This window comes from Ascaphus truei, chromosome 16 (assembly GCF_040206685.1).
Source record: "Ascaphus truei isolate aAscTru1 chromosome 16, aAscTru1.hap1, whole genome shotgun sequence".
NCBI lineage: Eukaryota > Metazoa > Chordata > Amphibia > Anura > Ascaphidae > Ascaphus > Ascaphus truei.
The window spans coordinates 47,306,472-47,321,269 of NC_134498.1; the positions used below are offsets into that span (position 1 = coordinate 47,306,472).

The following is a 14,798-nucleotide window of genomic DNA, read 5'->3' on the forward strand; positions in this document are numbered from 1 at the left end:
CCCTCCCTACTCTCCCCCCACCTCTCGCCCACTTCTCAAAAATGAAAGTCAGACTCACAGAGGGTTTGGCAAAGTGGCTGCTGTCCACCAATGTGAATTGTAGTAATTCGTCGCCTTAATGCCTTTGGTGTCGGAGGAACCTGCAACATATTCATCCTCGGGTAATTACGGGGTTAAATTTGGAAATAAACCATTTCATAATCCAGCTAAACAAGCACTAGGAAGGACAGAAATCCTTTACTCTCCCAACATACTGTACAAAGTGGATTGTTTCAAGTTTAGCGACATAACTTACAAAGCTGCTTTCGTGCATGCACAAGGTGTCCACCGATCACAAACACAATATCGCACAACTTATCAATCAGGCAGGCATTGCAGCTATACACACACACACTAACACAGATCTATATAAACACACATGCATATATATATATACAGTGGTCGACAAATCACCAAAAAATCTGGTCGCCGAACAAAAAAATCTACTCGCCACCTAGTACCACACGTGTGCTGCTTGGGCCAATAGGAGCTCGCCACGATGTTAAATCCACTCGCCCGGGGCGTGCAGATGTATAGGTTTGTCGAACACTGTATATATATATATATATATATATATATATATATATATATATATATATATATATATATATATATATATATACACACACCACACACAAACTGTATTCTCTACATTTTAGGCCTTCTGTTCTTTTACTAAGTTATGCTTATTCCATTAATAATAACTTTCCAAATAAACATTTTTTTCTCATAAAGAAGAAACCTGTGTTTTTTTTTCTGAATTTTTGCCAGCGCTGAAAGGCATAAGAGGAAGCGTCTAACTTCCCGCGGACCCTACACACTGGGCTCAGCCAGCAGCTCTCCGCAGCACACAATGCTTGGGACTGCATTCTGGGTTCGGCGACGCTGTTGACTTAAGCAGAATCAGCCACCAGTCCGGCTACAAGTCCAATGTCTTTAGGCGGCATCTGGTTTTCTCTTCAGTCCGCCTGCTCTCAACAATGACTCTTTTCAGGCCTGTCCAGGTACAGAACCTTCACCAAGTCTTCTAGTTCAGTCCGGCAGACTCGCGTTTCGCACATGTGGCTGATCTGGGATTCTCCCTCGCTGAAGATTTTCCACTGGCCTGCAGACAAAAAGAAGGTGACAGTTTATTCGCACCTTTGCTGCCAGAGATGGTTCTGTGATGGAAACCAATAAGACACAGGCTCTCCTGGCAGCCGGGGCATGATACAATTGTTACAATGACCTGTTCTAAAAGCGCCAAGCAACCTGCTTCAGCACAGGTGGCTCATTCAGTGGCTCAGTCAAAATGACTGAGCTTCCTGTGCTGAAGCAGGGATATCCTTAAAACCTGACCTGTTAGTGGTCCTTAAGGACTGGAGTAGGCTACTCCTGGGCTTTCCCGGGGTACAGGACTATAGTTTTTATACACATACTATATCAGGACAGGCTGACACTGAATTTAAACCCAAGGTCCCCTGGGGCTGAACCACGCGTGACCGCGTTACCCCACCGTTAAGTCAAACCTTAAAACTCACTATAATCGCAGCCTTTGATTGTAAGCTCTCCGGAGCAGGGATTTCCTTTCCTATTGTCTGATTTTGCTTGTTGAACTTATTGTGTTATAATTCCCTGTACTGTATCTATATAACTACAGTATATACAAATATATTTTGGGACAGTACATGGAGCTTTCAAATGAACTATTCATCCCAAGGACAGTACAAAGGACTCAGGGCCATCCCTTAGGGTTGGAGGAAAGGAGATTTCACCAGCAACAAAGGAAAGGGTTTTTTTTTTTACAGTAAGGGCAGTTACAGTGTGGAATTCATTACCCATGGAGACTGTGATGGCAGATACAATAGATTTGTTCAAAAAAGGTTGGACATCTTTTTAGAAAGGAAAGGTACACAGGGATATATATACAGTACCTAATAAGTAAACCTGGGAAGAATGTTGATCCAGGGAGTAATCTGATTGCCAATTCTTGGAGTCAGGAAGGAATTTATATTTCTCCTTAATGTTAAAAATATATATATATATTTTTTTTTTAAAGCGAATGAATTGCTCGTTTAATGTCAATGTTTCGATTTTGGGTAAAACATTAAAAAAAAAAAAAAAGAAGAAAAAGCAGTCCTAATAACTCCAGCTCTCACCGCACAACCCCCACGCCTTCTGGAGGCAGCCATTTTTAAAGTGGAATCCATGAATCTCGAAGCATAAAAATGCAAATAAAGAATGCCAGAAGAATGCATGAAAAGCTGCATAACACAAAAGTAAGACGAGAACCTCCTTACCGTCCGGCACTGCCAGGGGAGCCGTCAGCGGTGTTATCGTTACACCGATATACTCACTTGGGGTGGTCCGTGTTATCTGCCTGAATTCTTGTTGCTCTTCAAATTCTTCCCTGGACATTTTCTCCGTGTAAAACTGACGCAGAACACCTACGGTAGTATGAAGGACAAAGGTTTGTTGTGTTTAGAACAGGGGGGTGGCTAACTCCAGTTCTCAAGTGCTACCAACAAGTCAAGTTTTCATGATATCCCTGCTTCAGCACAGGTGGCTCAAACAGTCCCTGCTTCAGCACAGGTGACTCAATCAAAGGCTCAGTCGAGTGAGCCTCTGATTGAGCCACCTGTGCTGAAGCAGGGACTGTTTGAGCCACCTGTGCTGAAACAGGGATATCCTGAAAACCTGACCCTTTAGGACTGGAGTTGGCCACCCCTGGTTTAGAAGAACAAGTGTTTGATTTGCGTCACGTTTAGCGGGCCCACACGTGGACCTGACACGCTTCGTACCGTTCTGACTTATCCACACGTGGATTTCCGCCAGGGGACGTCCCTCCGTCACCACGGCTATTTTCCTGACCGTCTCTCCTTCCCCCAGTAATACAGATTCATACACGGGGAAGGTCTCTTCTCCGCATACGTTACCTCGGTCTCCAGAATTAGGATCAGCGATCTCCTCTGAGGCAAGAGATACAAAAAGTGCCTTTTACACCAAGCTCTGGGTGATGATAACGTTTACAAAAGAGGAAATACAAGCAGCTTAAAAAAATAACCATACTTTTTTTGTTTTAATATATGCCGCCTTTGATAACCTTTATTGAAAACTAAATACCTAAGCTGACGATCAATTGGTTCTCCCGTGATCAAACAGCAAAATCCTGCTTCCCAGGGTTCACTAAATGGCTGCCTTTCAGATTCAAATCAATCCGTCAGTCAGTGTAACTCAGCAGCTACAATGTATTCTTGTATTACCAAGGTAACATTATCTATTGCAGATTGCAGCTCAAACTGCTGGGAATATTGGCAACAAATGATCACAAACAGGAAAGTGTAACAAAGATCTTGCACTGCTGGAGGTGTGCTAACCCAGCGGTGCGCAAACTGGGGGACGTGAGATTTTATTTTGGGGGGGGGGGGGGGGGGCGCTCGGGCGGTTGCAAAGGTCCCGAAGGGGAGACTTAAATTTTTTTTTAAATAAAAGGGATATGGCAAATTTGGAATTGTGAGAACTAAAAAGTGACCATGAGTGACCTTGATGTGTCTGAGGAAAATCCCCTTCCCATGCAGGTGTCCGATTATATTCTTCAACTTCATACACCGTTTATCAGCGGCGGAATAGCAGAAATTCATATCTTTAAGCTACTGTGCCCCAACGTCTTGCAGCAAAACTTTACATTATGAAATATCAAAAGACTTAAAGCTGCAGACCAAGCAATATCCTAGGTGTTTTTGTTTATAAATCAGTTCTGTACTGTGAGAAAATACTTGTAGCATTTTCAAAAAATAAGAATTTTTTAAAGGCATGTTTAATGTATTATAATGTAACAAGCATTTTTGTTTCTATAGCAACCACTTACAAAGTCCTCTTCTGAAGCAGGCTCTGGCACACCCCTTTTTGAGCCCTGCCCTGTCTCTAGCAGTGCACCAGTTGTATCTAGTGACTGCCTGGTCACATGATCATCCCCATAGAGCTTTGCATCATGGGTACTCTTCTGCTGCACTGCCATTTAGTGACCCCCCGAGCCAAATCTTTCGCCGATCGATCACAGGAGAACGGATTGATCGGCAACTTAGCTAATTACTAATCATTGTGTGTATTGTATTGATGCGCATATTAAAGGGGGGGGGGGGGGGGGGACGGCAGCCTGGACTGCTGCTTTAAGGGCTCCCATTACTAAGTGGTGCTACTATATAAGACACCTTGTGGTCTATTCAGTTGAATGGTGTCTTTTGCAGAAGGAACGTGTCTTAAGGAGAACCATGGCTTAGTAAAGATGCCCTAAAGTGCCTTCATTTGGGGGGTGGGGGGTTATTAGAAGTTAGAGTGGGATTTTTGGATGACTTGCGTGTGTTGTTAATAGCTCGGGCAGGATTCGGGACGTCCTGAGCTGACCTGTGGGAATGGATGTCATCCAGAGTTTGGCATTCTCACTGGCCAAGAAAAGCGGCTATTTATCCCAAAAATAGAATCAGAATTCACAGCAGTTCTAGAATGAAACGTATCCTTAACCCCTTCTCTGCCAGAGGGCTGTGCAATGCATTGTAATCGCAACATAATAATAATAACAATAATAAATAATTAATAATATGCTGCATGACCTTGTGGCCAGAGTGTGGTTAAAGTGGCAAATGACCTGCTAAAAAACAATAGAAATGGAATTTCCCTTTCTGCTGTTGTAGCATGAAGCCGTTTTTCATTTTAAGAGAAGTAATGATGAAATAAAACTATTTTTCTCACAGTAAAGATGGCCGTCGCTGTAAAATCTTTACATTAACCTGCTCTTTGACCCAGCATCCTTTGCAGGAAGCATCCACTAATTCTTAACGCTGAACGAAATGTGTACGTCTTGTCCGTGTTATAGGATTAGCTGTCTTTTGGAGTTTGGGTCTTTTGGAGTTTGGGTCTTTTGGAGTTTGACCTTTGGGCATAATCGTTCAATGGCACAAATGATAGAGAGGTGGTGGGAGTAAAAAAAAAACAGCGATGCTACTCAAAATATGTCCATATATTACTCACATACATACATACATATACATATATATAGATATATGTTCCCAGACAGTACAAATGGACTATCATAAAAAATTATATCATATGAAAAAAATTATTATTGAACAGTTGTCCACCTTCAAGGGGTTAAATTCCTGTGAGTGACAGCTAAAAAAGAATCAGACAAGCTTGTTTTAAAATAAAAAACGTTTTATGCTATGTAACCCCCCTGTGGGATTACCATGACCTTAAGGGGTTACTGGCGCCGACCCCCATAGAGTGTAATGTCTTTTTCTGATTACATGGTGCTGGGGGAAAGTCAACACACACACACGCACACACACACACAAAGAGGCACCAGAGACAGACACACACACACAGAGGAACACACACACACACACACAGAGGCACCAGAGGCACACACACACAGAGGCAACAGAGGCACACACACACAGAGGCACCAGAGGCACAAACACACACAGAGGCACCAGAGGCACACACACACACACACAGAGGCACCAGAAACAGACACACACACACACAGAGGCACACACACACAGAGGCACCAGAAACAGACACACACACACACAGAGGCACCAGAAACAGACACACACACACACACACACAGAGGCACACACACACAGAGGCACACACACACACACACACAGAGGCACCAGAGACAGCCACACAAACACACACACAGAGGCTTACACGCAAAGAGATGCACACACACAGAGACACACACACACACACACACAGACACGCACACAGACACACACACACAGAGACGCACACAGACGCACATGCACAGAGACACATACACACACAAACGCACACACACAGAGACACACACACACACACACAGACACGCACACAGACACACACACACAGAGACGCACACAGACGCACATGCACAGAGACACATACACACACAAACGCACACACACACAGACAGTTAGTATAACTATGTAAGTGCAAGTAGCTGAAACAGGTGTGTGCTGAGCACGCGCGTTCTAGGTCAAACTTCTTTGCGTTTTCTGACTGACATTGTGTTTTGAATTTTAATTAAATTCACATTTTTAATTAAAAATATCACCATCACAAATACAATATCTGTGACAAAACAGTGACCAAAGACAAAGAAGTTTCACTTAAAATGCGCGTGCTCGGCACACACGATCTTTACCTAATCAATCTGTGATAAGACTGTTTGAGGAGCCTTACATTGTATCTAAATTGTCAATGATCACTTTTTGTTACTTTGTGTCAATTAATAACAATTTGCCAGCAGTTGCCAAATAGCTAAAAATATTAAAGAAGGCGCTTAAGTGGCTGAGCGCTTTCAGTGGATCCTAGCTCTCGTTTTTGTGGGACCGCCCCGTGGACGGGTCCTTGCCGTTACTCACGTGGACACACTTTGCAGCATCTCCCGTCTGTTTTCTGAGGGTATTTGCACGGATAGTGCTCGGGGCAGCTAATTTTCTTGCACTCCTGCTTGGTGACGTTGCACGTGCACAGCACACATTCCACCACCCCAAAGGCTCTCAGGGTCGGGTGCCAGGATTCCCCGTGCGAGTACGTTTTGCCGTTAGAGACACACACTGCAGGGGCAACATGGTGAACAGAACACTGACCACACATCCATGTTTGTAGGTGGAGGTTCGTGAGCGCCACGTGGCTGGGAGTTACGGAAGGGACACGCAGGGGATGCTGGGAAGTGATAAAGTATAAAAGCAGAGAGAGGTCAAGGGTCACGTTTTAAACCTGAGAGTTTAAAGCATAGGTGGCCAACTCCAGTACTCAAGGGCCAGCAACAGGTCAGGATTTAAGGATATCCCTGCTTCAGCACAGGTGGCTCAATCAGGGGGCTCAGTCTTTGACTAAGCCACCTGTGCTGATGCAGGGAAAACCTGACCTGTTGGTAGCCTTTGAGGACTGGAGTTGACACCGCCCCTGGCTTAAAGAGTTAACGGGAGGCTCCAGTCAGCTGGACTCACGTTAGCAGGCTTCCCCAACGCGGGAGTTTGTAATAGCGATGGGCAGGTGCGCGGGTTCCAAACCCGAACCCCTTGAGCCGCGAAGTTTGTTCAGATGTCGGAGCCGAACTTCGGAACTCATTTTTACATTTGAGTTGAATTAGAAAAAAGGTTTATATAGTTTCCTCTTTTTTTTAATAAACTGGGAGAACTTTTGGATTCGTGAACGAAAAACTCAAACTTTTACACGAAAGCTTAAATATAGAAAAATGTGAAGGATTTAAAAAAAAAATGTTCTGCTTATTTTGAGTTGTTTTTTGTTTCCGTAATTTAGTACAGATCTAAAACTGTAAATACAAATAACCTTTGTGAGCACATTCACATCTCTCAGGAAGGTCCGTCACCTAGCCCTTCCCCATTATCTCTTAGCGTCCACTGCAGCCGGGGATTCTGGGTAATGACATGCAAATGAGCATAGTGTCACTCTTTACTTCTCATTCATATTAACATGGGGCCCTATGTTAATATGGATCTAAAACCAAAACCCCAGTGGAAGTTCCCAGCCTTAATTTTTAAAGTGTATAGGTGAGTATCTCCATCACACCGGAACATTCTGCATACGAATGGTAAAAAACGAGGGCAGAAGGTACGAGTTCCTGGCGTTACCCGCACATTCTGTAGGTGAGGGATCTTGGAGGGGAAGCTATTTGTCAACACACATGGTCAAACGTACAGGTGGGCAACGTTGGCTTTTTGGACACCCCTGACCTCTGCATTCCACGCCAAATGTAGCCAATAGCATCACGTTCAATTTGGCGTGAAGCGAAGCGGTTCGAGTGGTCGGATTTACAAAAGTCTAAACTCAGTGGAAACTACTTTTAAAATAAGAATGTGTGAAACTGCGAGATGTAAAGATACTGCTTTAAGCTCCGTGACGCCTCCCTGCCGCGTGACGTACCGCGCCCGTGCTTGTGGTTGCTGTTGATGACTATTTGTACGATGGTCCCTGAGGCTTGCTGAGAATCGGAGAGGACTCCCCGGTTACTTCTTGTGCTGGGGTATCTGGGCGCGTTCCCCGTCTGCCTGCTGGAGCCGGATGAATGGTCGTGAGAGCGCTGATAGGAGTGTCTCTAAAAAATCAGGATCAGCAGAAAAACACCTGTGTTATTGGCCGAAGCCCTTGCCGCGGGGTTGTAAAGGACGGGCTGAAAGGCCGCAGAGTTATTTTTTGCACAGTATTGTCAATAGTAGATCTTAAATTATTTTCTAACAGAAAGTGGGAAGTTTGGGTTTTGTAAAGAAAAAAAAAAAGATACGTTTTTTAAGCAACGGGAGAAATCTCTGGAAATAACTGATCAGGTTCTAAAAGGAAATACACGTTTCTTAATAAAATATAAATAATTAAAAAAACCCATAGAAGTTGAAGTTTACCCCCTTCAGTTCCCTATAGAGGTACGGTGTACACCAAAAAAAGTAACATCCCGGGGTCCCTTATGCCGTACACTGTATATCCTTGCCCTCCGCTAGGTTTTTTAGGGGTTGTACACGATCGGCATTCCATCGCATACTCACATTGTATACTGTAAGTACCTGAACGCTTTGTGCATATTATCTGTGAAGAACACTTTCGTAGGTTCATTAAAAGGTATCAAAATCCTCCACCAACTTACAGTTCTCGAGGGCCAGCAGGGCTAGTGAAAGTCTGCACTGTACCCGTGGTCACCCCGGGACAAAGTATCACTAGTTGGGGGTGTCAGTTATTCTATTCTTACCGCCTCTCTGTTGGCCGGCTGGCGAAAGGTGTCTGACTCATGGTGGTCCCAGGATAACACTCCGTCTCCTAAACAGAAATTAGGAGGGACAGGAAAGCTACAATGAAGCAACGTCCTAAAAGATGACCAGTAATGGGACAAGGTCAACGGATTTCCCAAGGACAGGAGCGGTTCCATGATCTGTACAAGCCAAAGAACTCAGGCTCCCAGGCCCACGTTTATGAAGTGATGCTATGCGCCTTTTGGCGCTGGAAGACGTCCATTCAAATATATTATCTTTCCGAACTTAGACTCTAAAGCCTCATCTATGTATCTATGTCTGTCTGTCTGTCTGTCCGTCGGCTGTATATGTCCGTGTGTCCGTCCGCAGTATATGTCTGTCTGTCTGTCGGCTGTATATGTCTGTCTGTCTGTCCGTCGGCTGTATATGTCTGTCTGTCTGTCCATCCGTCTGTCGGCTGTATATGTCTGTCTGTCCATCTGTCTGTCGGCTGTATATGTCTGTCTGTCTGTCCATCCGTCTGTCGGCTGTATATGTCTGTCTGTCCATCCGTCTGTCGGCTGTATATGTCTGTCTGTCTGTCTGTCCGTCGGCTCTATATGTCTGTCTGTCCGTCTGTCTGTTGGCTGTATATGTCTGTCTGTCTGTCTGTCCGTCGGCTCTATATGTCTGTCTATCCATGTCATTTTTTTCCCCATTAAGATTGTGGCTACATTTTCATCTCTACGCTGTGAGCAGTGAAGGGGTTAAGAAGTCAAAAGAACTTAGACCTGCAAATCCTCCTCCTATGGCCCATCTTTCTCAATCCCGTGAGTGCTTCAGGGCCCAGCAAAGTTCATCACAGGGTTAGCTATATTTGTAAATAATACATGAAGTAGCATTGAGGCGAATCTCACTGCGACCCTCTCTGCGTGTGAGGCTGGGGCATTGTCCTCCTGGGGTATTGTCCCGTGTTACCCTTCTGAAAAGAAGCCCCAGCTGGAGACTTCTCTGTGGCATTTCTTCTCATGAACTTGGTCTTTCAGCCCTGAGCTTGGCACGGAGACCCGCTGGGCATCACTCCGGCCGTGTCAGCACATCACATAACACCCCGCAGCAAAGTGTGCCAGGGGAACTGGAAGTTACTTATTCATCTGAGGAGGACCTGCCGGGCCAGGAAGGGGGTTTAAATAAAGACAACCGCTGGATTCACACGAACATTTTCCGGCATTTAACGGCAGAAGAGACAGGAGCCTATCGCTGGCAACCCATGAGTTTTCCAGCAACACATAATGGGGTTTATATTATACTGTATATATACAATATAATAAGGGAGGAGAAGTACAGTAGTAATGTTCAAAGCTTTTGAAGTGAGTAAACCTGGTCTGCCTGTAAATTAGATAGTAAGCTCTTTGAGGCAGGGACTAATTGATCCTGTAAAATTCTATTATCTGCACTTATACAAGAACAAATAATTATATATATATATATATATATATATATATATATATATATATATATATATATATATATATAATACTGAGTTAAGTTATGGTGAGTAAAAAAAGTGACAAAAACCCTCCACAGGAAAGCAAATATGCAAATATAACTGTATGCTCATCTGCATGTCTTAGGCAGGTCTGCAACCCCGCCTTTCCCCATTATCACCCAGCATACAGCACTTCCACTGCAGCAAGGGATTCTGGGAAATGACATGCAAATGAGCACACAGTGTCACTTTTTGCCTCAATAACCATTTTTAACATGGTTCCCTATAGGCTTAAGCTTGCTGCATGGTCACAGCTTTGAGCACAGCCAGGGTTAAGGTGCATACCCAGAAAACCACCCACAGACAGCTGTTTCGACCTTGATGGGTCTCATCAGTGTGGGGTTGATTTTACTGGGAATGAATCCCTTGCTGCAGTGGAAGTGCTGTATGCTGGGTGATAATGGGGAAAGGCGGGGTTGCAGACCTGCCTAAGACATGCAGATGAGCATACAGTTGTATTTGCATATTTGCTTTCCTGTGGAGGGTTTTTGTCACTTTTTTTACTCACCATAACTTAACTCAGTATTATGGTATATATATATATATATATATATATATATATATATATATATATATATATATATATATATATATATATATATATATATATATATATATATATATATATAGCAAATGGAAATATTACTGTATGCTCATTTGCATGTCTCATTTGCAATATATTTATATATTGTATAAAGGATAATATATGACCTGCACAGCTATGACCAAATGCAGTACTATCCTACATGGGCTCCAGTAGGAAAGGTCTGTGGCAAGCATTTGGCCCTCTAGCTTGTTGAGAGGTGGTGTCCAGGCCCAGGACCACAGAACCCCTGAGCCTTCGGGCTAAGGGGGGATGGCATTCGAACAACCAGCCCTTCGGGGCTGGGGTGCACCCGCACAACCCTCGAAAGAGGGGATATGATGTGAACTCCCTTGCGGGCCTCGGGCCAGAGGGAGGAAGAGACGGATGTCCTGAATCCTAACGGAGGAAGGCATCAATGTCCCTTGAGACCTAGGCTTTCGGGCTTAAACCTCCAGGGAAACTGGGCACCGAGGGCGGGTCTGACTTCGGTTGGACAGTCCAAGGGCAAGCTCCCTATCCACTGAAGTGGACTGGGATCCGATGAGCGAGAGGGTGTACCCTCTCGTGAGGAAAAAAATAAAAAAAAATAAAGGATAATATATATATTGTATAAAGGAATGCACATGCCACCCCCACCAAAGTTCGAGTCCATCTGGTACAGCGACCCCAAGAGGAGCAGAACTGTGTATTCTGCATCTGCCCACCCGTTGGATTTCTTGTGTAACACTAAGTACTTTGTTGGCCCGTGGCCCGCACCTCTCGCAGCTCGCTCAGGTTAGAATCGCTCAGTTGTGACTTAGTCTGATTTCTGGAAATCTCAGCCAGCCGGCACAAGGCTCCATATAAAGTCAAATGGTTTGCCACTCAGGAGAGGTCTCAGCGAGAACCTATATATAGAAACGTAGCAGCGCAGGCGAAAGACAGGGTGATTATATTTACACTATGTATTTCAATACATCTACAGAGGGTGAAAACAAAAGAACTGAAGGGTACGTCCAGAATCCTCACCCAGGAAGAGCTATCAACCTCCACAGACCGAGATCAGAGAGATTGAGGGGTTCTGGACCAAAAACTGGCGGTTTAATGGGAAAGTACTAACAGATCAGTGAGATTCTATTCAATGCTAAAAAAACAGCGAGCACGAAACAGCGGGAACGATCTCATAACAGGGAGAACGATCCCAATAACAGCGAGAGCGATCCCATAACAGCGAGAGCGATCCCATAACAGCGAGAGCGATCCCATAACAGCGAGAGCGATCGCACAACAGCGAGAGCGATCCCACAACAGCGAGAGCGATCCCATAACAGCGAGAGCGATCCCATAACAGCGAGAGCGATCCCCAAACAGCGAGAGCGATCCCATAACAGCGAGAGCGATCCCATAACAGCGAGAGCGATCCCATAACAGCGAGAGCGATCCCATAACAGCGAGAGCGATCCCCAAACAGCGAGAGCGATCCCAGAACAGCGAGAGCGATCCCATAATAGCGAGAGCGATCCCATAACAGCGAGAGCGATCCCATAACAGCGAGAGCGATCCCCAAACAGCGAGAGCGATCCCCAAACAGCGAGAGCGATCCCCAAACAGCGAGAGTGATCCCATAACAGCGAGAGCGATCCCATAACAGCGAGAGCGATCCCATAACAGCGAGAGCGATCCCATAACAGCGAGAGCGATCCTATAACAGCGAGAGCGATCCCATAACAGCGAGAGCGATCCCATAACAGCGAGAGCGATCCCATAACAGCGAGAGCGATGCCATAACAGTACCATGTCCAGTTTTGCTACAAAACAGTATCCAGAGAGAGAACCCGCCACCCCACACCTGTAAAGGGTTTGTGGAGAAGAAAATGTCAAATGTTCTTTTATTTTTCTAGTTAGGAATAGCTAAAAACTAAAACAAAAATAAAAATATGAGGCAGGTAATGGCGAAATCACTCCTTTGGAAAAAAAATAAAAGGTGAAATTTCAACTGTGCATAATAATAATGAAGGGTAACAGCACTTGATATGTGGCAGATAGAATGAATGCAGGATAGGTCTACGTTACCTGGGCAGCGTGGGCAGCACAGCTGTGGCACGTAGACTGGACTGGCACAGTGAAGACTTGGGCATCTCACTCTACTGCAAAGTACGTTTCCACCCTGCAAGGAGAGGTTACTGGGCTCCATAGGACATTAACTAAGTACCAAATGACTCCAAGTCAGTGGGTCAGACTAAGTTCTCTCTTGACCTTTTAACAAAAGGCTGTGGATTGTCTTCCCAGCACTAAAGAAGATTTTTGACCAATTAATTTGAATGGAACTGAACTCCCCAGCATTGGGACAACAGATACACAGAACATATAACATGTTGCTTTAATCCCCGATTAGAAAAAGCAGGTCTGCAGATCCCAGAATGCTTTGCGAATGACAGACAATATGACTCAACAGGCATTGTTACCCCAACTACAAAGGGGGCGCCTTTATATCCCACAAGAGGTTGGTACCACTAACTGGTGCGTTTTTACATTGGGGAATCCAGACAACTGCCAGGCGTCCAAATACACATACATAAAAAGGGTGGAATAATTATGAACTGTCCCCCCCAATAAATGCCCCCCAAGTGAGCCCATGAAAAGTCACCAACACAATCATATTAATTACTGCTAGTTCCAAAAATATTTTCTCTGGAGTAAACTGGGTAAGTACCAAAGACAAGTACGGTTGATTGCAGTCTAGATTTGCATTGTCCCACAATGCTTTGCACTCTTCCACAATGCTCTGCACTCTCCCACAATGCTTTGCACTCTCCCACAATGCTTTGCACTCTCCCACAATGCTCTGCACTCTCCCACAATGCTTTGCACTCTCCCACAATGCTCTGCAATGGGTTACTGGCTCAAATTTTTTTTCACTGTGTGTGACTGTAACAGGGCGGATCCCTTATTAGTTAGTGAGACGGGGAAACCTGCTCGCACTGAGGAGGTTAATCCTAAAGCAGAATGCCTTAATTGATCTCCTCACCTGCATCATTAGGCCTTTAAAAGCCGGCTTGACAGCGGTCTCAGGATCTTTGATTCAGGGAGGTACTCACCCTGGACGGCTGTAGAGAGCAGCTAGCACCCCATCACCCCAGCCAGGGGCCCGAAGGTAAAGTCTTGCATATTACAAACTTTGTTTTGTGGTTGGTAAAGGATAGGGTGACCACATTTGTCCCGGCAAAAACCAGGACACGTCACACAGACGCTGTCGACTCTCGCCAACTGCACATGCGCGAACGGTGTTTGCCGGTCACTGATGTGCACGCGTGATCATCGTGCATGTGCACGAGCAGCCGGGAAGTGCCGATCGTGCACGCACATTCGGTGACAGGCAGGGGGATCCTAAAACCAGGACAGTGCCAGAAAAAGTGGGGACAGAATCTGAAAAACAGAGCCTGTTCCGGCTAAACCGGGACATCTGATCACCCTATAAAGGAACCCTCCAACCCACAGATAGGGTCTAAGTTCTTGGTGTAGTCCAGGCTCCCTATAGAAGCTGGGCCTATTTTGTTTTTTGTTAAAGCCTGTTTGCTGAACCCAAGCATTATTGGTGTTGGCAGTGCTTCAGCTAATAAAAGCCTGTTTTAAACCTCTGCACATATCTCCTACAGTGACACTAAAAAAAAAAAAGGACCATTTCTAAACCTTTTGTGGCAGGGCTCCGCCTGTGCTATTTTGGAAAGATGTACTGTATATAGTACAGTATGTGTGGTCTAGGAAGTGCGAGTGTATCACTAAAATAAATACCTTGTTCTTCAAAAAGAAAGTGTAACTGAAATGGTGTGAATAAAATAGCGGTGCCTTGAAAATAAAAAAAGTAGGGGTCTCTTGCCTGCATCCATACTACCTAGTACCACCACTCTTTGACCTTTGGTCATGGACACCTCTGCTA

At 44.9% G+C, this 14,798-nt stretch overlaps 1 protein-coding gene across 3 annotated transcripts in view; it reads right to left on the minus strand.

Annotated features, from left to right (window-relative positions):
* Window positions 1-207: 207 nt before the first annotated feature.
* CHRDL1 (chordin like 1) overlaps window positions 208-14,798 on the minus strand; it is a 39,959-nt gene continuing 25,368 nt past the window's right edge. Inside the window, exons 1-8 of one of the 3 annotated variants that reach the window (XM_075573466.1) lie at window positions 13,890-14,144; window positions 12,935-13,028; window positions 8,768-8,835; window positions 7,954-8,125; window positions 6,426-6,620; window positions 2,820-2,987; window positions 2,376-2,465; window positions 208-1,144 (exon numbers count right to left, since the gene is read on the minus strand). In XM_075573466.1, coding sequence (XP_075429581.1) covers window positions 1,014-1,144; window positions 2,376-2,465; window positions 2,820-2,987; window positions 6,426-6,620; window positions 7,954-8,125; window positions 8,768-8,835; window positions 12,935-13,028; window positions 13,890-13,898 — 927 coding nt within the window. In that variant the 5' untranslated portion in view covers window positions 13,899-14,144 and the 3' untranslated portion in view covers window positions 208-1,013. Of the gene's footprint in view, window positions 1,145-2,375; window positions 2,466-2,819; window positions 2,988-6,425; window positions 6,621-7,953; window positions 8,126-8,767; window positions 8,836-12,934; window positions 13,029-13,889; window positions 14,145-14,798 lie in introns of those variants that run through there. The other 2 variants (XM_075573465.1, XM_075573467.1) reach the window with 2 other exon arrangements.